This window comes from Pan troglodytes, chromosome 13 (genome assembly GCF_028858775.2).
Source record: "Pan troglodytes isolate AG18354 chromosome 13, NHGRI_mPanTro3-v2.0_pri, whole genome shotgun sequence".
Classification (NCBI taxonomy): domain Eukaryota; kingdom Metazoa; phylum Chordata; class Mammalia; order Primates; family Hominidae; genus Pan; species Pan troglodytes.
In genome coordinates this window covers 39,581,845-39,606,715 of record NC_072411.2, presented here as the reverse complement: position 1 = coordinate 39,606,715, position 24,871 = coordinate 39,581,845, and the positions used below count along the sequence as shown (strand labels likewise).

Here is a 24,871-nt window from a genome sequence, read left to right as displayed (position 1 = left end):
AAATGGACCAAATTCGACTCAGTGACATTATATTGTCAATTCTTAGAGGACAAAAAGGTTATTCACTATTTTATCTGATGTGCTTAGGACAATATCTGATACATAGAAGGCAAATATTCACAAATATTTTTTGATTTAATAATTGATTCTAGTCATGGATAAACCATGAAGATGCTCTACAGTTGGAAGGTTTTAAGAAAGAGAACAGATGAGCTATTCCATTCATTATAAGACTTTAAGGTCAATAATAGTTTAGAATGCAAGGTAACTGGAAGATCTGCTTCACATATTTAAAAGTAATTACGTACATACAGCATGGTGCGTTGTGAGTATGTATGTTTTCTAGGGCTACCTCAGTGGGTTGAATGTGTTCCCCAGATCTCATGTATTGAAAACTTAATCTCTCAAATGTGTATGTTGATTGGAGATGGAGCCATTGGGACATAATCAGGATTAGATTAAGTCATCAGAGTGGAGCCACCATGATGAGACTGGTGGCTTTATAAGAAGAGAAAGAGAAAGACGTGAGCTAACATGCAAGATTTTGTTTTCTCTCCATGTGATGCCCTCCACTTCATTTTGACACAGTACAAAAAGCCCTCGCCAGAAGCTTCCACCAAGTGAGAAGGACATAAATTCTAGGGGACTGGGGCAGAATGATATGGTTTGAATATGTCACTCTAAAATTCATGTGTTGAAAATGTAATTGCCAATGTAATAGTGCCAAGACATGAGGCCTTTAAGATGCAATTGAGTCTTGAAGGTGGAACTCTTATGAATGTCATTATTCTAGTGTTGAGTTCTTATGCAAGTGAGTTTGTTCTCGTGGGAGTTGACTGTTGTAAAAGCAAGCTTGGCTCATTCTTGCGGTCTCATTCTCACATGCTTGCTTGTCCTTCTACTTTCCAACCATGTTATGAAAGAGTACTAAAACCCTTGCCAGAAGCTGCTGCCATGTCCTTGGAATTCCCAGCCTCCAGAGCCATGAGCCAAATAAATTTCTTTTCTTTATAAATTGCTAAGTCTTGGGTATTCTGTCATAGCAAAATAAAAAGAGCTGAAACAGATACCATAATAAAATACCACAGACTGGGTCACTCAAATTACAGAACTTTATTTTCTCATAATTCTGGAGACTAGAAGTCTGAGATCAAGGTGTAATCTGAATTTCTTTTTTCTCCTGAGGCCTCTTTCCTTGGTTTATAGATGGGCATCTTCTCCCTGTCTTCACATGGTCTTTCCTTTATGTGTCTGTGTCCTAGTCTTCTCTTCTTATAAGGCCACCAGTTAGAATGGATTAGGGCCCACACCAATAACCTCATTTTACCTTAATTACTTCTTTAAAGATCCTATTTATTTCCAAATGGTCACCTTCTGAGCTACTGAGGGTTCTAACTTAGACATATGGATATTTTTTGTGGGGAAGGGCTTGGAAAATATACAATTCATCCTATTGTAGAATAATGCTTCATAGTTATTATACTGTTTGTATTATATCAGGCTTTGTAGGTTTAAGCTGAGGCATATGACTGAAAGGCCTTCTTGTTCAAGTGTGTTTTCCTCAATCAACCTTCCACAATTCTGTCCATTGCAATTTATTCTCCTAAAGCTTTTCTTTTTCTCCTGAGACTTTCCTTTAATATTTCTAAGAGGCCTGAATAGGATACAAGTAGGAGATGCCACAGCTCATTTACATACTACTTTACAAGCTAGGTTGGTCAATCGTTTTTCAAAACCATGAGAGAATAAGACACAGGAGACAGAAATTTTAAAAAGAAAAAAGTAAAAGCTCCAAATTTGCAACAGCCTGAGCATCTGAGTTCCCAGAAGAAAGGGCAATGTACAAAGGGAAGAAAGATAATTTGTCCATTAGCCATTTGCTTGAGCTGGTGAGGAGAAGCAACTTTCTAATTTTGCTAGCAGCTCTTCCTTTCAACATGACTACCAGTGATTTTGCAACATTGAGACTGTCATAAATAGTGAGTATGTACTGATTTTACTGAATAAAGTACGTTTCACAGATGTTGAATAACAATCAATGACATAACTAGGCTCTGCCTTGCAACTGACTTTCAACAGTTAACTCAATAGGCAGCTACCTGATTTAGACACTGACTGTCCATTTGAAACACAGCTTCCTAAATCTGACAAAATAATACACTATGCATGTGCAATAGTTAACTAAGTTATGCTTATTTATTTTACATACTAATCATTATGTATAAATATTGTAACTTCTGCTGTTTTAATTGTCTAATGTTCATTGCCATTATCCTCAGTTGGTAAGGACATCGTTCTTCTTTCTTTCAAAATCATTTCAAAATAGACCATCTTGACAAACTCAGACCATGTATTTTCTTTGGTTAACACTGCTATATTTCTAAACCAAAAACTTTAAACCAGTTTCCTCAGTAAATAATCTAGCATTCACTAAATTCTCTGAGAGATGTGTTTCTCTTATATTAACATGTATTGCTACTGTTCATAGGTATTCTCAGACTTTAGTTTCCAAGGCTAATCATGGGGTTTAAATTAACCTTTTTAATTATCAACATCCAAAATTAACAAAATGTTCATCAACTATACTAACCATAATGCAAAAAAGAGAAATGGCAACACAGTCAGAATCTCCTAATTTGTTAAGAATAACGGCCATGAATCAGTGGAGTGACAGCAGCCTGCTCCATGCAGGTGGTTCTCGCACCAATGTCATTTGCAGGATACGCTAAAGGATTGTGGCTGCACTGCAGAGGGAACCCCACTATACACATGGCAGGTCAGGATGCACATATTTCAATGAATATTTCAAAGATGAGCAAAAACCAGAGTATGTGTTATGAAAATCAGAGTGTATTTGGATAAACATCACTGTTGTTTTTATAAAAAATGTATAAGTTCCACTTCCCCCTATTTCCCAAATCTCTCCATTTTTACACACCTGATTTTCCTAGATTGTGTTCCTCCTCCACAGCGCAGGGACCTCAGCTCATTGTTGATTTTGCATGAAGACCAGTGTTCTACAACCCAGGAATACTGATTGCACTCACTGTAACATGGGACTGCCTCATGTACCTGTCAAGAACAGGAAAGAAACAAAATTATGTGGAACCATCCAACTTATAGAAAAATAGCCTATCTTTTAGTAATGCTTGCTGAACATAACCCAAGAAACTGCACTCTGGCCCAAACAGCCAAATTACTTTCCCAAAAAAGCAAGATAGATTTGGCTTCTCTGAATTTACTGACTTGCCTAAAGAAGCATACAGGGGAAATCAACTAAAATATGATGGCATGCTTTCACAGAAGAGAACAAAGGACGGTCATTTCCTAGTGCCAAGAATAGGAATTCCATTATCATTTCATTTCCTCTGAGAGCTCACACAGCATCTATTAGATGGTCCAGCTCTCAATTATATGGTATATTGTATTCTCAGATGTACTTTAACATGTCAATTGAAACAAACATATATAAGGAAAATTATTCTTGAATATAAGGAGTTCTTACAATGCATAAGAAAAGTGATATTATTTGCACCGGAAATTTCTTTTTATACCCCCAAATGATCAATGCTAACAGGCAATCATTTAGCCTCCTGGGTATTGTGGCTTCATATAAATTTAGCTATATGTAGGATGTTTTCAGAGTGTAGCTAAAACAGACACACACACACACACACACACACACACACACACAAAGAGAAATACTGCTAAACTGTTACTGGCTCTGCATGATTACTGACTATGAATATTTACAATTTTATGGTGAAAACAATGAGTACAGTAAATGAATTCTTAGGTTACTTCCTATGCATTTGTTTGTGGTGATTTTTTTTAACTGAAATTGTATCCCAGTGGGCAGCCAATGGAGTTTGTCTGCCTCTTTGTGGCTGCATTTCAATTGCATTGCTCCTTTATCTGGGGAACAGTGCTCTTTCTAGGTAAGAAAAAGAACACTGTTCCATTGCACGATCACAAAGATGGCTCGATTATAGGCATGCTTACAAAGAATGGTTCCACCTATCACCAATGTAGTTAATTCATGCTTTTCCTTTTAAATAATAATTTAAGTCTCAATCCTTTCCTCCTCTTGCCTTTCTAATTCCATAAAATTGTAAATGATAACTAGGTTGCACTATCCAAACAGAACCATTGCTTGTATGTTTTTACTAAATGCAAAGGAAGGCACTATGTAATAGGATAATCAAGAAACAAGATTGGAGTACTGTCAGCATGTTAGGTAAAAATCAAATGAGAAAAAGTGATTTGCAAGACTACCTCTGAAGAATCACAAATAATGTCACAAACTATTTTTAACCATCTGGTTCTACTTGGCTGTCTCACTTAGAACTCACAAGAAGATAAGGCCGGGCGCGGTGGCTCACGCCTGTAATCCCAGCACTTTGGGAGGCCGAGGCGGGCGGATCACGAGGTCAGGAGATCGAGACCATCCTGGCTAACACAGTGAAACCCCGTCTCTACTAAAAATACAAAAAATTAGCCGGGCGTGGTAGCGGGCGCCTGTAGTCCCAGCTACTCGGGAGGCTGAGGCAGGAGAATGGCGTGAACCCGGGAGGCGGAGCTTGCAGTGAGCCGAGATCGCGCCACTGCACTCCAGCCTGGGCGACAGAGCGAGACTCCGTCTCAAAAAAAAAAAAAAAAAAGAACTCACAAGAAGATAAAACACAAAGTAACAAATATGTGAGGACAAAATGAAAGGAGATGGGAAAATAGAAGTGGAAATGGGTGTGTGGAAAGAAAGGAATTAAGCAATAAAATAATCACATTTCATGCTGTGAATGCTGGCAAGAATAGAATGAAAGGGTCAGAAGCAGTTCCTACATTAGAATAAGGGGGTGATATCTTATACCTAAGAAGTCTTTCCCATAACAGTCGTAGGATAGTAGATGTAAGAGAATAATCTATAAAAATGAAGAGATAGGATCCCAACCAAACAGATACTAAGAAATTGAGCTGATGATAGCCGAGGGTTTAGCTGATCTGACTGCATCACGACAACGATGCTTTCACTGAATTTATGGTTTCATCCTCTGAACCCTTTAATATCTGTTAATTTAAACAAGGCTTTTTGGATTTCCCCTGAGATAGAAGAGAGCACCTCTGCCAAAGTGCTTTGTACAAACAGGGCTGGATGAAAACCTTAATTTGAAAAGTAATTATCCTATATTTCATGCATGAATTTAAGAGCAAATGGTTGAGATAAACTCTCTGAAATGAAAGTATTTTTTCTAAAGCTATCAATATAAAGTAGAACTTAGATTTTCACCTTCCCTCCCATATAAAGCCCCAAGGTCAAACTAAAAATGAAAAACTGTTTGTTTAGTTGCATGTACCTTTGGTATAATCATTTGACCACCTCATTGTATATTGGTTTCTTGCTTATATTTTTATGCTCCAGTTGTCTGCACCTGCAGCAGGATAGCTATCTGCAATGTCAAGCTATTGGAAGACAGGGAGAATGTCTGTATAGGAAGATGTGGAGATACCTTCTTGAGTAATAGCATTTAAACAGCACCTCTTAAACAAGATTCTCCATTCTCATGGAATTACTTGAAAATTTTCCCCATATGTGTCTATCATTTAATAATTGTTCATGCTGTTCATTCTAGCCAACAAATCCTTACCCTCTTGCTTTAAAGCCCAAGTGAACCCTATCACAACACAAGACTCTTCCTCTGACCCCAGTTAGTGTTTCTTTGGGATGCAGTCACAGTCCCAGCTTTAAGCCATGTAATAAAGCCAGAGTGCACATGTTTGGGGCTGGGCAGTGGTGTTGTTAGGGACACATGGTGGGCTGCTAGGGGAGCAAACACTCAAAAAAGTCAGCACCTGGACTCCTTTGTGCATCTTTTAGCCTTTCTTTATATCTATCTATCTATCTATCTATCATCTATCTATCTATCTATATATTTTTTTAAATTATACTTTAAGTTCTAGGGTACATGTGCACAACGTGCAGGTTTGTTACATATGTATACATGTGCCATGTTGGTGTGTTGCACCCATTAACTCATCATTTACATTAGGTATATGTCCTAATGCTATCCCTCTCCCTTCCACCAACCCCACGACAGGCCCCGGTATGTGATGTTCCCCTTCCTGTGTCCAAGTGTTCTCACTGTTCAATTCCCACCTATGAGTGAGAACATGTGGTGTTTGGTATTTTCTCCTTGAGATAGTTTGCTGAGAATGATAGTTTCCAGCTTCATCCATGTCCCTACAAAGGACATGAACTCATCATATTTTATGGCTGCATAGTATTCCATGGTGTATATGTGCCACATTTTTTTAATCCAGTCTATCATTGTTGGACATTTGGGTTGGTTCCAAGTCTTTGCTATTGTGAGTAGTGCTGCAATAAACATACGTGTGCATGTGTCTTTATAGCAGCATGATTTATAATCCTTTGGGTATACACCCAGCAATGGGATGGCTGGGTCAAATGGTATTTCTAGTTCTAGATCCTTGAGGAATCGCCACACTGTCTTCCACAATGGTTGAACCAGTTTACAGTCCCACCAACAGTGTAAAAGTGTTCCTATTTCTCCACATCCTCTCCAGCACCTGTTGTTTCCTGACTTTTTAAATGATTGCCATTCTAACTGGTGTGAGATGGTATCTCATTGTGGTTTTGATTTGCATTTCTCTGATGGCCAGTGATGATGAGCATTTTTTCATGTGTCTGTTGGCTGGATAAAAGTCTTCTTTTAAGAAGTGTCTGTTCATATCCTTTGCCCATATCCTTTGCCCACTTGTTGATGGGGCTGGTTTTTTCCTGTAAATTCATTTGAGTTCTTTGTAGATTCTGGATATTAGCCCTTTGTCAGATGAGTAGATTGCAAAAATTGTCTCCCATTCTGTAGGTTGCCTGTTCAATTGGATGGTAGTTTCTTTTGCTGTGCAGAAGCTCTTTAGTGTAATTAGATCCCATTTGTCAATTTTGGCTTTTGTTGCCATTGCTTTTGGTATTTTAGACATGAAGTCCTTGCCCATGCCTATGTCCTGAATGGTATTGCCTAGGTTTTCTTCTAGGGTTTTCATGGTTTTAGGTCTAACATTTAAGTCATTAGTCCATCCTGAATTAATTTTTGTATATGGTGTAAGGAAGGGATCCAGTTTCAGCTTTCTACATATGGCTAGCCAGTTTTCCCAGCACCACTTGTTAAATAGGGAATCCTTTCCCCATTTCTTGTTTTTGTCAGGTTTGTCAAAAATCAGATAGTTGTAGATGTGTGGTATTATTTCTGAGGGCTCTGTTGTGTTCCATTGGTCTATATCTCTGTTTTGGTACCAGTACCATGCTGTTTTGGTTACTGTAGCCTTGTAGTATAGTTTGAAGTCAGGTAGCGTGATGCCTCCAGCTTTGTTCTTTTGGCTTAGGATTGTCTTGGCAATGCAGGCTCTTTTTTGGTTCCATATGAACTTTAAAGTAGTTTTTTCCAATTCTGTGAAGAAAGTCATTGGTAGCTTGATGGGAATGGCATTGAATCTATAAATTACCTTGGGCAGTATGGCCATTTTCAAGATATTGACTCTCCTATCCATGAGCTTGGAATGTTCTTCCATTTGTTTGTGTCCTCTTTCATTTCATTGAGCAGTGGTTTGTATTTCTCCTTGAAGAGGTCCTTCACATCCCTTGTAAGTTGGATTCCTAGGTATTTTATTCTCTTTGAAGCAATTGTGAATGGGAGTTCACTCATGATTTGGCTCTCTGTTTGTCTGTTCTTGCTGTATAGGAATGCTTGTGATTTTTGCACATGGATTTTGTATCCTGAGACTTTGCTGGAGTTGCTTATCATCTTAAGGAGATTTTGGGCTGAGATGATGGGGTTTTCTAGATATACAATCATGTCATCTGCAAACAGGGACAATTTGACTTCCTCTTTTCCTAATTGATTACCCTTTCTTTCTTTCTCCTGCCTGAATTGCCCTGGCCAGAACTTCCAACACTACGTTGAATAGGAGTGGTGCGAGAGGACATCCCAGTCTTTTGCCAGTTTTCAAAAGGAATGCTTCCAGTTTTTGCCCATTCAGTATGATATTGGCTGTGACTTTGTCATAAACAGCTCTTAGTATTTTGAGATACGTTCCATCAATATCTAGTTTATTGAGAGTTTTTAGCATGAAGGGCTGTTGATTTATGTTGAAGGCCTTTTCTACATCTATTAAGATAATCATGTGGTTTTTGTCTTTGGTTCTATTTATATGCTGGATTACGTTTATTGATTTGCATATGTTGAACCAGACTTGAATCCCAGGGATGAAGCCCACTTGATCATGGTGGATAAGCTTTTTGATGTGCTGCTGGATTCAGTTTGCCAGTATTATATTAAGGATTTTTGCATCGATGTTCATAAGGGATATTGGTCTAAAATTCTCTTTTTTTGTTGTGTCTCTGCCAGGCTTTGGTATGAGGATGATGCTAGCCTCATAAAATGAGTTAGGGAGGATTCCCTCTTTTTCTATTGATTGGAATAGTTTCAGAAGGAATGGTACCAGCTCCTCCTTGTACCTCTGCTAGAATTTGGCTGTGAATCCATCTGGTCCTGGACTTTTTGCGGTTGGTAAGCTATTAATTATTGCCTCAATTTCAGAGCCTGCTATTGGTCTATTGAGGGATTCAACTTCTTCCTGGTTTAGTCTTGGGAGGGTGTATGTGTCCAGGAATTTATCCATTTCTTCTAGATTTTCTAGTTTATTTGCACAGAGGTGTTTATAGTATTCTCTGATGGTAGTTTGTATTTCTGTGGGATCAGTGGTCATATCCCCCTTATCATTTTTTATTGCATCTATTTGATTCTTCTCTCTTTTCTTCTTTATTAGTCTTGCTAGTGGTCTATCAATTTTGTTGATCTTTTCAAAAAACCAGCTCCTGTATTCATTAATTTTTGAAGGGTTTTTTGTGTCTCTATGTCCTTCAGTTCTGCTCTGATCTTAGTTATTTCTTGCCTTCTGCTAGCTTTTGAATGTTTTTGCTCTTGCTTCTCTAGTTCTTTAATTGTGATGTTAGGGTGTCAATTTTAGATCTTCCCTGCTTTCTCCTGTGGGCATTTAGTGCTATATATTTCCCTCTACACACTGCTTTGAATGTGTCCCAGAGATTCTGTTATGTTGTGTCTTTGCTCTCGTTGGTTTCAAAGAACATCTTTATTTCTGCCTTCATTTCGTTATGTAGCCGGTATTCATTCAGGAGCAGGTTGTTCAGTTTCCAGGAGCAGGTTGTTCAGTATCCATGTAGTTGAGTGGTTTTGACTGAGTTTCTTAATCCTGAGTTCTAGTTTGATTGCACTGTGGTCTGTGAGACAGTTTGTTATAATTTCTGTTCTTTTACGTTTGCTGAGGAGTGCTTCACTTCCAAGTATGTGGTCAATTTAGGAATAAGTGTGGTGTGGTTCTGAGAATAATGTATATTCTGTTGATTTGTGGTGTAGAGTTCTATAGATGTCTATTAGGTCTGCTTGGTGCAGAGCTGAATTCAATTCCTGGATATCCTTGTTAACTTTCTGTCTCGTTGATCTGTCTACAGTTGACAGTGGTGTGTTAAAGTCTCCCATTATTATTGTGTGGGAGTCTAAGTCTCTTTGTAGGTCTCTAAGGACTTGTGTTATGAATCTGGGTGCTCCTGTATTGGGTGCATATATATTTAGGATAGTTAGCTCTCCTTGTTGAATTGATCCCTTTACCATTATGTAATGGCCTTCTTTGTCTCTTTTGATCTTTGTTGGTTTAAAGTCTGTTTTATCAGAGACTAGGATTGTAACCCCTGTCTTTTTTTGTTTTCCATTTGCTAGGTAGATCTTCCTCCATCCCTTTCTTTTGAGCCTATGTGTGTCTCTGCACGTGAGATGGGTCTCCTGAATACAGCACACTGATGGGTCTTGACTCTATCCAATTTGCCAGTCTGTGTCTTTTAATTGGAGCATTTAGCCCATTTACATTTAAGGTTAATATTGTTATGTGTGAATTTGATCCTGTCATTATGATGTTAGCTGGTTATTTTGCTCATTAGTTGATGCAGTTTCTTCCTAGCATCGATGATCTTTACAATTTGGCATGTTTTTGCAGTGGCTGGTACCGTTGGTTCCTTTCCATGTTTAGTGCTTTCTTCAGGAGCTCTTGTAGTGCAGGCCTGGTGGTGACAAAATCTCTCAGCATTTGCTTGTCTGTAAAGGATTTTATTTCTCCTTCACTTCTGAAGCTTAGTTTGGCTGGATACGAAATTCTGGGTTGAAAATTCTTTTCTTTAAGAATGTCGAATATTGGTCCCCACTGTCTTCTGGCTTGTAGAGTTTCTGCTGAGAGATCCGCTGTTAGTCTGATGGGCTTCCCTTTGTGGGTAACCTGACCTTTCTCTCTGGCTGCCCTTAACATTTTTTGCGTCATTTCAACTTTGGTGAATCTGACAATTATGTGTCTTGGAGTTGCTCTTCTCGAGGAGTATCTTTGTGGCATTCTCTGTATTTCTTGAATTTGAATGTTGGCCTGTCTTGCTAGGTTGGGGAAGTTCTCCTGGATAATATCCTGCAGAGTGTTTTCCAACTTGGTTCCATTCTCCCCATCACTTTCAGGTACACCAATCAGACGTAGATTTGGTCTTTTCACATATTCCCATATTTCTTGGAGGTTTTGTTAGTTTCTTTTTACTTCTTTCTCTAAACTTCTCTTCTTGCTTCATTTCATTCATTTGATCTTCAATCACTGATACCCTTTCTTCCAGTTGATTGAAACGGCTACTGAAGCTTGTGCATTTGTCACATAGTTCTCATGCCATGGTTTTCAGCTCCATCAGGTCCTTTAAGGACTTCTCTGCATTGGTTATTCTAGCTAGCCATTCGTCTATTCCTTTTTCAAGGTTTTTAACTTCTTTGCGATGGGTTCAAACTTCTTCCTTTAGCTCCGAGAAGTTTAATCATCCGAAGCCTTCTTCTCTCAACTCATTAAAGTCATTCTCCATCCAGCTTTGTTCCGTTGCTGGTGAGGAGCTGTGTTCCTTTGGAGGAGGAGAGGCCCTCTGATTTTTAGAATTTTCAGTTTTTCTGTTCGGTTTTTTCCCCATCTTTGTGGTTTTATCTACCTTTGGTTTTTGATGATAATGACGTACAGATGGGTTTTTGGTGTGGATGTCCTTTCTGGTTGTTAGTTTTCCTTTTAACAGTCAGGACCCTCAGCTGCAGGTCTGTTGGAGTTTGCTGGAGGTCCACTCCAGACCTCGTTTGCCTGGGTATCAGCAGCGGATGCTGCAGAACAGCAAATGTTGCTGAACAGCAAATGTTGCTGTCTAATCGTTCCCCTGGAGGTTTCATCTCAGAGGGGTACCTGGCTGTGTGAGGTGTCAGTCTGCCCCTACTGGGGGGTGCCTCCCAGATAGGCTACTCGGGGATCAGGGACCCACTTGAGGAGGCAGTCTGTCCATTCTCAGATCTCAAACTCCATGCTGGGAGAACCACTACTCTCTTCAAAGCTGTCAGACAGGAACATTTAAGTCTGCAGAGGTTTCTGTTGCCTTTTGTTGGGCTATGCCCTGCCCCTAGAGGTGTAGTCTACAGAGGCAGGCAGGCCTCCTTGAACTGCAGTGGGCTCCACCCAGTTGGAGCTTCCCAGCGGCTTTGTTTACCTACTCAAGCCTCAACAATGGTGGGCGCCCCTCCCTCAGCCTCACTGTTGCCTTGCAGTTTGATCTCAGACTGCTATGTTAGCAGTGAGCGGGGCTCCCTGGCCATGGGACCCTCCGAGACTGGGTCGGGATATAATTTGGTGCGCTGTTTACTAAGACCATTGGAAAAACGCAGTATTAGAGTGGGAGTGACCAGATTTTCCAAGTGCCTTCTGTCACAGATTTGTTTGGCTATGAAAGGGAATTCCCTAACCCCTTGTGCTTCCCGGGTGAGGTGATGCCTTGCCCTGCTTTGGCTCATGCTCGGTGCGCTGCACCCACTGTTCTGCACCCACTGTCTGACATGCCCCAGTGAGATGAACCTGGTACCTCAGTTGGAAATGCAGAAATCACCCAACCTCTGCATCACTCACACTGGGAGCTGTAGACTGGAGCTGTTCCTATTCGGCCATCTTGGAACCACGTCCCCTTTTTTAGCCTTTCATGACTTTAGCTCTTTATCTCACCTTAGTCCCAAAAACTATATGTCTATTTCATACCTGAAATAATACTGAGTCAATATGCTCAGAGACACAGTTTGACCTCTCCATGCATACATACGCTTCTAGTCTTAACCAAAGTTATACTTGAACTGTCAGCATTTGTTTAAGTGTTTATTGGGGAAAAAAATTGTGTCTTCTGTGGGGAGAGGCTGTGTTTCCATGATGCATATTTTTCGCAAGACATAAGGTGAAGGGGAGGCTATTAATAAATATTGGTTTAATTGAAACAATTATTGAAGGGACACAGGTGGCTAAATGCCCCTCACTTAATTCTCTAGAGAAAACAGTCCCACTCCATGAAATGAGCAAGGGATATTTTAGAAAGCACAAAGGATGATTAGAAGGAACAAAAATAAAAATCTTTTCTTTCCATTATGGAAATTTGGTGAAGAACAGCAATCTCACTATGTCATTGAAAGGTATCGGTTGATGATTTTCTTGTTGAAAAAAAAAAAGAAGCTATCTTTTAAGAATCGTGAAAAATGTCTCCTTAAAGCCTTTGTCCAACAGGCAAGGAATCTTATCTAGAGGACCAAAAACACCCACAAAAGACAAAAAAGCAGCAGGGCATTCAAGAATAAAAATTAACTACCCAGATGCCCAATTCCTTCTCCTGTCAGTCTTTTATGCTCTGCCTATTTTACATTGCTGTTTAGTTGGTGCTTATTACAGTTTTATAATGGAAATGTGTTGCTGCATGGACTTTATCAGGGAATCATATGAAAATGTTCTAAGGGAGAGAAATGAGCCATGGGAAAGTTAAATGAAATCTATTTCTGAATGGCACAAATTAGGGAAAAAATAACAAGGTTTAATAGGGCCATAGATGCTAAAAAAATGCCACTGAAAAGTCCAAATCCTCTGAGAGAGGCAACATTTCATTCTCCTAGTAATGAGTCCTATTTGTTATTTCTTCACAGGGGAGTTGTGTTTTTATAATTTTGCCAGTTCCAGAGTCATATCATAAACTCATTCATAGAGTCAGTCTTTTAATATTTACTAAATAAGCCTCCATTCATTGTAATTGATCAATTTAACTAAGTACTGCTTTCTGATACTGCTTCTCTAGCTACAGACTGACTTCCCTGCCATAAACTTGGAAGCCGGGTCTTACTGGGGCTTGGTGGAAGTCATTCTTGTATGTCAGAGCCATAGGGTTCAAGGGCTCAAATAAAACAAATAATCCTTTAACAACAACCACATTAAAAAAATAGAAAATTTACAGCTTCTGCCTTTCTGTAGCAATAAACCTTGCTCTAGTGACGCTGCAAGTCAAGACCCAGGTAGATGCCTTCAAGCTTGAGACCTCCATGCTGGGCACTGTGGCTACTCAATAGAACTTGGAAACCAGTTCAAAGGCCCATCTGGGACCAGAGATCCTGGCAAGTCACATTCAATGTCGCTTTCATTGGAATGTTAGGGGAAATGGTCTCTAGGAACATTGAGATCAATAAAGCACTATGAGATTGCTTCTTCTCCAAATGTTGTGAGCTCTTTCCATAAGCTGTCCAATTTTGCCTCTCATCAGGCCTAGGATCCCCATCCCCTAATTCAATGAACTTACTCCTTGCCATTCTATAGGTGTCCAGGCTTTCTCTCTTTTCTCATTCACGGCTCACACTTTCTCCCCAGATGGGTTCTCTGGGCTATACTCTCCTCCAATTTACCACATTCTGACCCTTTTCTTATTCAATCAGCAACTAAGTTATGCTTTCCTCCATTCTGATTGGTCTGACTGACTGGAAAGGATCACATTTACACAAAGAAGTTGTGCTTCCATTTTTATCAACCATGCATTCATATCTGTTTGTGTACAATGTAATGCATGCAATGATAAGTTTTAGTCCTAACACAACCATACTCACAAGCTGTACAAATATGCCCATTAATAGTATCTGGCCAGCAGTGATACCACAATAATACTGTGTAGAACTTTATAGCTTATGTAAGGTATTCTGTGTCTTAAGTCTTGGTCATCACACTCATTGGAGTTAGACAAGGTTGGTATGATCCTTACTAACAGGAAAAAAAGGAAAAAAATAATAACTGCAATTTGAGGGAAGCTAATGCCCACACTCACACTGAGATGGTGAGATGCCAATTCTGGAGGGGCCAGTGGTGCACAGGCGCTGCCTGTTTAGTTTGTTCAGGCACATCACTATCCTCCAAGAGATACTGAACACCTTTTCAATGAACATAATTCTAATAGTTCTAAATTCCTGCAAAAGGAAAGCCAGAAACAGAATTTTCAAAGTTGCCTATAAATTAGATGATGCCTGTTATTTTATATAGAAAAAAAAAGCCACAAAAGCAATTTATTCTTAGTCTTTGGGTAAGGAGATGCATTCGACAATTTCAAAAAGTCAAAAAGTCTTTCAGTAAACTACCTTTCATGTTTAAAGCAAGAGCAGGCCTATGTCTTTTGGAAGGTTGCAATTATTTGTGGGAAGACGGTGGGTTAGGAAATTTCCAGAGACATTTTTGAATTGGTATCTGTAGGAAAACTATTATGCCTGTCACGTGTACTATTGGTCTCTCAAGAGGGCAGCACTGGGAGTCAGGTATCTCTGGAGATCCTAGGTCCAGTGGGTCCTGGGTCAGTTACCCCTCTTGATAACTGTCCATTTTAAGCCAGATGCTCAAGCCCCAGGCCCAGGCTATCCTCCGGTTTGCAGGCATTTTCACACACTAGATTTTTTACCTACACAGAAATTGAGCAGATGTCCTCAGAATACTCTGAGCTTCCCATCACGCCTGGTTTGTTAGGAATCATCTTAGTTTTAAATATGCATTATGTGTTCTCAATTTTGATATTAAGAACCTAAAAATGAAACTAATAATACTAAATAAGCTTTATTTAACAAAATGTATTGATAAATAAATTTTTGAACTTTAAAGCCAACGGGAAGTTTATTAGAATAACTTTGGTAGCTGCATTCCCCTTCGCCTAAGAACAGTGGTTTGCAATCTGGATGTGTGGCTCTTAAGGACAGCAGTATTATTGCAAGGGGCCCATGAACATTTCACATCCTAAACCTTGTCTGTAGTCTCAATGAATAACATAATCTGAGGCATGTTGGTGCCATCTCTTGTCAAATGAATGTAGGCACCATTGTGATTAATGAGATTTTAATTTCATTTGAAGGCACTGCTGAATTTGAATGAGCTTTTCTCCCCTTAGGCATTTTCCCAATTCAGGCTGACTAAGAGTATAAGGTCTTCATATCAAAAATGCAGGGAACTGCTGCCTTTACATATAAAGAAGAGAAGAAATTTACTAACAAAAAGGCTATGCCCTAAAAACACACTGCTGCTTATATATGCATATAACAGACCTTCAGAGATCACTTTCAGAAGGATAATTTTTTGAAGAATAATTTTTTCTGAGAAGTTCTGAACTCTGGATTTTTTTTCAGCTTGTATCTTTATATATTTTTATCTTTTGATTACTTCAATGATTCGGTTGCTTTTTTATTATTTATTTATTTATTTTAATATTTTAACTTTCATTTTAGGTTCAGGGGTACATGTGAAGGTTTGTTATATAGGTAAACTCATAACTCGGGGGTTTGGTGTACAGACGAATTTGTTACCCAGGTACTAAGCATAGAATTGAGCTCTGGACTCTTTACCTTTCATTTTCTAATGATCTAAAGCACTTAACCCTTTCCCTCTGCCCTGAGTACCACTGATGATCTTATAAACATGAGGTCCTCAAAATCAAGCCAACACCTACTCCCAGCTAAACCATCCATGTCATCCACATAGTCTTATTTTCCTTGCCATCGTGGAAGCACTGAGACTTAATAAATGCAGTCGTAAGCCATGCATGTACTTCATCCCCACTCCTGTGCTTCCTGACTCCCTTCAAGGATGTTGCACACAGTGCCCCTTCCCACTACACAACATATTTAACAGAGGGCAGCCACAAAGCCCTTGTCTCAAAGACCATAGTTAAAGCTAAGCTATCTGTGCTGTTGTAGTTTATATTATTTGTAATGGCAGAGAAGTAGAAATTCCTTAGTTTTTTAATGCAGAATATTATATTTCCCCCTATAGCAGATTTATATTTCTGATTGTGCGTGGTTTAAGTGACTATGAAAATAAATTATGACTTCAAAGTGAATGCACAGTAAGGGGCACTCAATCAGCAACATAAATTATTGTTGTGCAGATCCTATAAAGCACATGATATTCTACCAGGCAAGTACTAACACACATGTACAGACAAATTTGAGTGCTGATCAGACTCCCGCTGTATTTTTTTTAAACAGAACTGAGGGAGCATATTGACATAGGCACTTGGGGTAAGTTGAACTGTAAAGCCCACATTCTGTTCCACAGCACTATGCAAACAGTCACAGCAAGTAGAGTGAGAGAGGGAAGCTCACTCCAGAGTCTAAAATGCCTTCTCCAATACCCTGGGAGATGCTTCCCACTGCCATGCTGTATTATGGCAAGAAATCAGATGGGATTTTGGAGACTGTTCACAGCATGCCAGGGACTCCAGCCATGGTGGTCCTTCCAATTTTCATAGAACAGATTGTAGTTATCAGTCAAGTTCAAGTGAAAAAAAGCAACACCATGCTAGCTATGATTGATACTGTCAGAAAATGTTGGAAGAGCTGAATTTACAGGTCTTCAGAAAAGAGGTTATGGATGAACCTTGAGGACACTATGCTAAGTGAAATATGCCAATCACAAAAGGACAAATACTGCATGATAGACTTAGGTGAGGTATCTAAAATAGTCAAACTCATAGACACAAAGAATAGAATGGTGGTTGCCAGGGGCTGGCGGGTCAGGGAAATAAGGAGTTCCTAATCAATGGGCATAAAACTTCAGTTATGCAAGATTAGTAAGTTCTGGAGACCTACAGTATGATGCCGTGCCTGTAGATAACAATGCTGTATTGTACACTTGATAATCTGTTAAGAGGATTTCATGCTAAGTGTTCTTATCAGAATAATATTTTTTAAGTTATGTGTCTCAGAAAGGGTTGGATTGCACCATGGAAACCTATCACTGCTTTTACCATCTAGGAGATACTGTTTAGAGTCTAGTGCAAGGATAGGTAGATAGATTGAGTGAGTGAGTCTGCGCCACAGAATATGACCATCAGAAATCAGGTGAAAACGGAAAACTTTCTATCTCTGTTGCAAAAAAAAAAAAAAAAAAAAAAGAGCATCTGAAAAAAAAGACATGTCTGCCTTCTGGCAGGCAGCAAAGGTTCTACAAGTTACAGGCATAAGGTGGAGTTAAAAGCAGAGATCAGTTAACGGATCTCAGTCCTTAGAAACACATGTACTAAGGTGAAGTGAATCAGAAGGGTATGCAGTGCTATTTAGGATTTACCAAGAAAAGGAGGAGAATGAGTTTAAGCCCCAGGCTTGCAACTTTTTGTGACCTAAGAAATAAAGGCTTCAGGAAAACCTTTACTTTCCTTATGGACTTTTGCTGGAAGAAGGCTTGATATAACTCCCTGTTATTCTCAGTGGTTAAGAACTTCATGCTATTCCTTTTCTCTAGGATGCATGCAACTGTCGCCTTACTCAATATATTCAAGAAGGTGAGAAACTTACAGAGCATGTCCAGGAAATCAATATAATTTGGATTATAAAAATGTGTTTGTATAAAGAAGCAATATAATTTAAGACACACACTCCTTAGGCAGAGAAATCCTACATTTGTGTGGCTGGACTATTAAGTACAAATGGACAAGGATGAGTAGCCCTAGTTAGGATTAACCTAATATCAACTACTATACTTTGAAAGGGAGATTTGTTAATCAATCAAGCAAACTAACTGAAATGTAATTCTCATAAACTGTACACAGGGCCATGACGTGTACAGAATAAAGTCTGGAGACTGCAGCTAGCTGGGGTATGAAAATGGGAAAATGTAATGATGTAAAATTTTATTTGTGGACAATGAGAGTTACTAAGACTTCTGAGATTTATATTGTGAGATATTCCAAATAAAGTTTGGGAAAGAATAAGTCATCTGGAGTGTGAGGGAGATGAGAGTGTGTGGAAGGGCTGAGAAAGGAGGACATTGCTATGGTCTCAGCATGAGGTGATAGCTATGGAATAATGATCACCACTATTACTATTTTCGCAAAGCTTCCAGTATATAACAAGGATGAAGAAACACCAAGATTTAGGAGTGAAAATGAAAGAGACAGTTGAAACATCACTGCTACTTTTTGGGATCATTTAAAATTAGTATATTCTAATACTTAGGAACACATTCAAGTTTCCTGTTTTTCACCAACATCGTTGTGAGGAAAAAGACAAGGCAGCAGCCTCCCAAGTGCCCTGGATTCCAGGGAGTATTGCTAATGAGAAGAGCAGCAGAAACTCATGGGTATTTGCAAAGAAAATTTCTTCATAATATATTTGCCACCTTATTTCATCTTATGTTGGCTTCCTTGGGATAAATCTGACGTCATGTGTGACCTTAAAAGCAATCTGGTCTTTGGAAGTTTTGCTCAGAACTTACCAGTGTTCACAGTAGGCAAGCACAAAACTGGATCTGGCCTGAATTCCAGGATCACATCCAAAAGGAAAGCCCATAACTGGTAAGAAATGCCTTTTTAAGACTTTCTTATCATGCAGTGAGAGCTACGGGCCCACCATGCTACCGTCTCTTAATCAGCACTGCAAACAAACCTTCCCTACTCTGAAGCACATCAGAGTTCTTACGTATCACTTATTCCACAGTCTATCAGGAAGTGAAAGAGGACAGAACAAAAGGGGGACTATCAAAAACAGCCTTTATTCTATCTAGAAAGTCTGATTTTAAAAAAAGGAAAAACATACAACTTGCAGTCTGCAAACTCCGTTCCTGATGTGGCTAATTTCTAAATGAGTTTGCTGTAATAGGAGAAAGGAGGAAATTGCTGCATCTTTTTATCCAAGAGATAAAATAGATTATTACTTCATTGTAGTTTGGAGAAAAGACAAAAATGAAAATAATGATTATAATATAGCCCTAAAGAGAATATTGCACAGAAGTGTTACAAACATACACACACATACACACACACAGTGAATTTTTCCTTTTCCTGTAGAAAAGTATAAATGTATGAAGAAGCAGTTCTAAGGCAGCCTTGTGCTATATTACGAGTTAAAATATAAGGCTAGGCCCAGTACAAAATGGCTTTTGAAAGTATGAACACTTAATGGGAGTCCTTCCATAACAGACCTGACATGTCTGGGAGAAAGTTAAAGTGGAACATAGAGCCAGAAGTGGTGTTTTATAACCAAGGATGGCACAGCCTGACCTTTGCAAAAGTGAGAAGCAAAATTGATTGGATAATGGCATTCCTGCCATTCACTTACATGGTGATAAATTGAGATCTTGGCTCTGAGTTCCACACTAATTTCAACAGTTGGAGACTTTTATTATGGACTAATTGAAAGCTGTTGCTGTATGGAATAAAAGGTATTTTGTTGCAAACATTTTTCTTCTGAGGCAGACAGTGAGGAACAGACAAAGACTAATACAGACCTTTCCGGCTCTTCACAAAATAAAAACAGATAATTGCTGAAGAAAAGTGTTCATTTAAGGCTAACCTGTACCTGGTCTCCATTTGATTAAATTTCATTTGTTTAGCCAAAGGAAAGACTACTGTTGGTAAGGTAGAAGCCACTTGTAACAAGAGCAGCTATTCCTGCATGCAGTAAACAATTAAGACCACAAAATGTGTTACTGAATGGTCAACTAACCCATTTATATAAAGTGGGCATATTTCCACAAACTTGGCCTTGATAATAGGTTAAAACATAAATACACACGTATGTACAAACAACAGCAGCCTTTCTCTGATATTTATTGAGAACTAAGAATTCCAGAAAACCATATTTTCTGTAAAAAACAAACAAACAAACAAACAAACAAAAAAAAACCCCAGTATCCCCAAAAGAAAAAGGAAAAGAAAGAGAGAGAGAAAGAAAGAAAAACGTTTGTAAACCATTGTCCCTGGTTTATCCTCTGTGCTCAACAGGTATGTTAATATATATATATATATATAATATATATATATGCTGACTTCAATACTGAATGCATGAACACAGAAATGAATATGAATATGCTTTCTGAAAAGCATGCCCATACCGAACCATGATGCTAATATCACCTGAAGCTAAAACTTTTGCCCACTGTTATTAATTTTATGAGATCAGCATTATGCATTAATATCAGTTCTAATTGCTTATAACTATAATGTTAGTGTCTAGATTTGAATCGTTCTGGAGAGTAAAAATCTCAATGAATTTAGAGTCTTTCTTATATTTCTTAGATTGATATGAATTAGAAATCCTCTCATTTCTGAATCCATTTATGTTTTTTTCTCAGTAGAGATGACAGTAATAAGACAATATTACCCCACTTTCCTATCCCAATAAAGGATGTCTTGAATTAATTTAAAAAATAAGCTTCTAAAAGGATTGACTTTTTTTCCCTTAAAGGCAGGTAATATTCAAGGTGGTCAGCCCTCACCATGCATAACTACAGGCAGACCCTGATGGCACGAGGGAGCAAGGCTCACAGAGACAGCTTGATCTCCCAGAAGGTGGGGACCATGTCTTGCACACCTTTTATGTTCCACATAGCATCTCTTTTGTGCTGGACTCATGATGGGCTCATAATAAATGCATGTTGACTGAACTCTAGGAAGTATAGAGCTTAGGGTTCTAGATCTGAGCTGGCTTCTCACTTATTGGAGGGGTCTGTTAAAATATGACTCCTTAGCAGGAAGCACACTGCTTTGGTTTAATGAAATGCCATCTGTAGAGCAACTTAGGAGATGGGCAGCATCAAGTACTTTACTTGTCTTGGATTCCTATCCTTCATTATTGGATTCCTTGGTTGGGTTCTATTAAATTGATAATGTGGTCCTCTTCGGGGGTGGCTTCATTTCAATGATGGGTGAAGTGATCCTTTATCCTGTGTGAAAGATTATCTGTGGTCTGGTGAGCAAGGCAGTATTAAGGAAGCTGTGAGAAAGAGGTTTTATTTCAGGTTCCGCCATTGATTTTCTGGCAGCTCACTTACGGGACTCTTGGGGTCTAGTTTTTCTCTTCATAACCTGAAATTAATACTTACCATTTTCAAGAGATGTACAGCAATGGTATATGAACTTTAGAAACTTTAAGAGAATTCACTGTAATAAGTAACTTTTTATTTTAGTAAGATTAGGATTAAAATACAAAGTTGATGAAATTTTGGAGCTCAGAGTAAACTGATCATCAATTCCAACTGTCTCATTTTCTTCATCAAAAATACACCTGCATTCCCACATGAATTAATCTTTGAATACTTACTAACATTGCACCCTCAAAAGAAGAGGTGACTGAGACAGACACATGCCTTGAAGTTGTATGCTTTCTCATCCTCCATAGCCCCTGATACATTATTAAGAATAAGAGATGCCCAATCACTAACAGCTAAGCCAGCAAAACAACCTGTCATTCCAAAAATACCACTGCTATTTCTCATAATAGTATGAGGAGGCATGTACAATTCTACAATAATGTCAGTTTTTGAAATTTCTCGAGTATGAAATGATTCCTCCAAAAAAAAGAAGTCTTTAATTTTATAACTGAGACATATAAAGTGCCCTACATTGAAAGAATTAAAATTAAGCCATTAACTATTTATAAATCACTATATAAAGGTAGACTACAAGGTATTGATGAAAAATAAAAATAAAAGAGAGTATGAATATTATAAAAATCACTCTTCATTAAAAATAAATGTCATCTGATTACAAAAGTCATGGATTATATACATCTTCAACAGTGGGAACTAAATCTCTTGTACTTACTCTTTAACTTACATAAATATTCATAAAGTTGTCCATCCATAACCACTATCTGTAATTCTAGAATATTTCCTCATCGCTAAAAGAAAAACCATACTCATTAGCAGTCACTGCCCATTATATTCTTCCCCCTTCTCAGTCAACCCAGCCACTAGTCTACTTTCTGCTTCTATGAATTTGCCTGTTCTGGAAATTTCATATAAATAGAATCATATAATCTATGGCCTTTTGTTTTTGGCTACTTTCATTTAGCATAATATTTTCAAAGTTCATCCACGAACATATATTTCATTATTTTTTGTAGCTGAATAGTACTCATTTGTGTGAACGTACTACATTTTGTTTATGCATTCTTTATTTGATGGACATTTTGGCTGTTCACCTATGACTAATGCTGCATAAACATTTATATGCAAGTTTTTGCATGAACCTATGTTATCAATTTTCTTGGTTATATACCTAGAAGTAGAATTGCTGGGTCATGTGGAAATGCTATATTTACCATTTTGAGAAACTGCCACACAGTGTTCCAAAGTGGCTGCAACATTTTAGGTTCTCATCAACAATACATGATGATTACAATTACTCAACATCTTCACCAACACTTACTGTGTTGTAGGCATCTTTGTGGGTGTGAAGTGACATATCATTTTTATTTTCATTTATATTTCCCTAATGACTAATCTTTAGCATCCGAGTATTTTTTCGGGTCCTTTTAGCTGCTTGTTTATCTTCTCCAAGACATATTTTGGAGAAATGTCTAAGTCCTGAGCCCATTTATTAATCAGATTGTCTTCCTGTTGTTCAGTTGTAAGAGTTCTTTATTTATCCTCAATACTACACCCTTATCGGATGTATGGTTTGCAAATATTTTATCCCATTCTGTGGATTGCCTTCACACTTTCTCGATGGTGTCTTTAAATTTAAAATGTTTTCATTTTGATAAGGTCCAATTTATCTCTTTTCTCTTTGGTTACATGAGCTTTCATTGTCAATTGCTTAATCCATGATCATAAAGATGTATATCAATGTTTTCTTCTAACAGCTTTACAGCTTTGGTGCTTATATTTTGGTCTTTAATCCAGCTAAATTACTGTCTTCATATAATACGAGGGAGTGGTCTAAATTCATTCTTTGCATGTGGATATCCAGTTGTCCAAGCACTATTTGTCAAAAAGACAGTTTTTCTTCATTGCATTGCCTTGGCACCTGTGTTAAGCTGAACAACAGTATTGCAGAGATATTCCCATCCTGTCCTTAGATTCTGAATATTCTACATATTTTCTGTATAGCAAAAAAAGACTTTGCATATATGGTTAAGGATCTTGTGTTAGGGAGATTGTCCTATATTATTTTAGTCAGCCCGTAATAAGGAAAAGAGTCCTTATAAAAGGATCATAGAAAGGTCAGATACAGGAAAAGCGGGTGTGAAAATGATACAAAGATTAGAGTAATCTGGCCACAGACACTGGCAGCTTCTAAAAGTGAGAAAAGGCAAGGAATAGCTTGTCCCCTGGAGCCTCTGAAAGGAAACAGTCCTACCAACACCTTGACTTTAGCTCTGTGAGATCCGTTTTGATCTTTTCACCTCTAGAACTATAAGATAATAAAGTTGTGTTCTTTTAAGCCACTAAGGTTGTGATAATTTGCTATAGCAGCAATGGAAAACTAATAACAGCACCATTGCCAAAACGATCATAAATGTTTTGGTGTATTTTCAGGCTCTCACTTCTATTCTATTGAGTTACAGGATTATCCTTATGTTAGTACAACACGATTGTGATTATTGAGCTTTGTAGTAAGCTTTGAAATGAAAAAGTGTAAGTCAGTCCTCCAAATTTGTTTTTTTCCAGGACTGTTTTGGCTATTGTTCCCCTTGAATACTTTGTATGATATCAAGACTTCTAAATTTACTAAGACCGTTATGAATCTGAACATATGGTATACCCTGGAGAATGCTCCATGTGCAGTGGAGAAGAATGTATATTGTGTTATTGCTAGGTAGAGTGTTCGATACTTAGGTAGTTATTACCTTTAGCTTTACCTTTACTGGTATTCTTTGTTTTCTCTGTGCAGATTTGAATTACTTTCCAGTGTCCTTTCATTTCAGCCTGAAAGACTTCCTTTAGTATCTAGTGTAGGTCTGGTCAGCTAGCAATTAATATACTCAGTTTTAGTTTATTTGAGAGTTTCTTAATTTCTCCTAATTTTCAAAGAATACTTTGCTGGATATGTAAGTATTGATTGACTGTTTCTCAGCATTTTAAATTTGTCTTCCTAATGCCTTCTTGCCTCCATGGTTTCTGATGAGAACTCAGCTGTTAATCCTGATATTGATACTCATTTGTTTACAGTAAGTCACTTCTGTTTTGCTGCTGTCAAGATTCTTTATGTTTGGCTTTGACAGTTTTTATTAAGATGCATCTAGGTGAAAATAGCTCTGAGTTTATGTTCCACAAAGTTTTTTGAGCTTCTGAATTTATATTTTTTCATCAAACTCAGGAAGATTTTAGATTTTATTTCTTTAAATAATCTTTTTTGCCCCTTTCCATCTCTCCTCTTTTTTTCCGGGACTCCCGTGATGTGAATGTTTACATACTTGATAATGTCCCATAGATTTCTGAGGCTCTTATTGTTCTTCACTTTTTAATCTTTCTTGTTCCTCAGACTAGATAATCTCAATTGGCAAATATTTCGATTCAATAATTTTTTTTTGTCTGCCCAAAACCGTTGCTTAAGCCCTCTAGTAAATTTTTCATTTCAACTTTTTACCTCCAGAATATCTATGTAATTCTTATAATTTCTATCTGGCTAATTGATATTCTTTATTTTGTTTCACATTATTCTCATACTTTAGTTCTTTAGATATGG

The 24,871-nt window shown here is 38.1% G+C and overlaps 1 protein-coding gene across 2 annotated transcripts in view; it reads right to left on the bottom strand.

Moving 5' to 3' along the window:
• The window catches only part of THSD7B (thrombospondin type 1 domain containing 7B), a 908,985-nt gene that overhangs the window by 110,314 nt on the left and 773,800 nt on the right, over positions 1-24,871 (bottom strand). For both annotated transcript variants that reach the window (XM_054679008.1, XM_009443389.3), the window contains exon 16: positions 2,939-3,072. In XM_054679008.1, the coding sequence (XP_054534983.1) occupies positions 2,939-3,072 (134 nt within the window). The remainder of the gene's footprint in view (positions 1-2,938; positions 3,073-24,871) is intronic.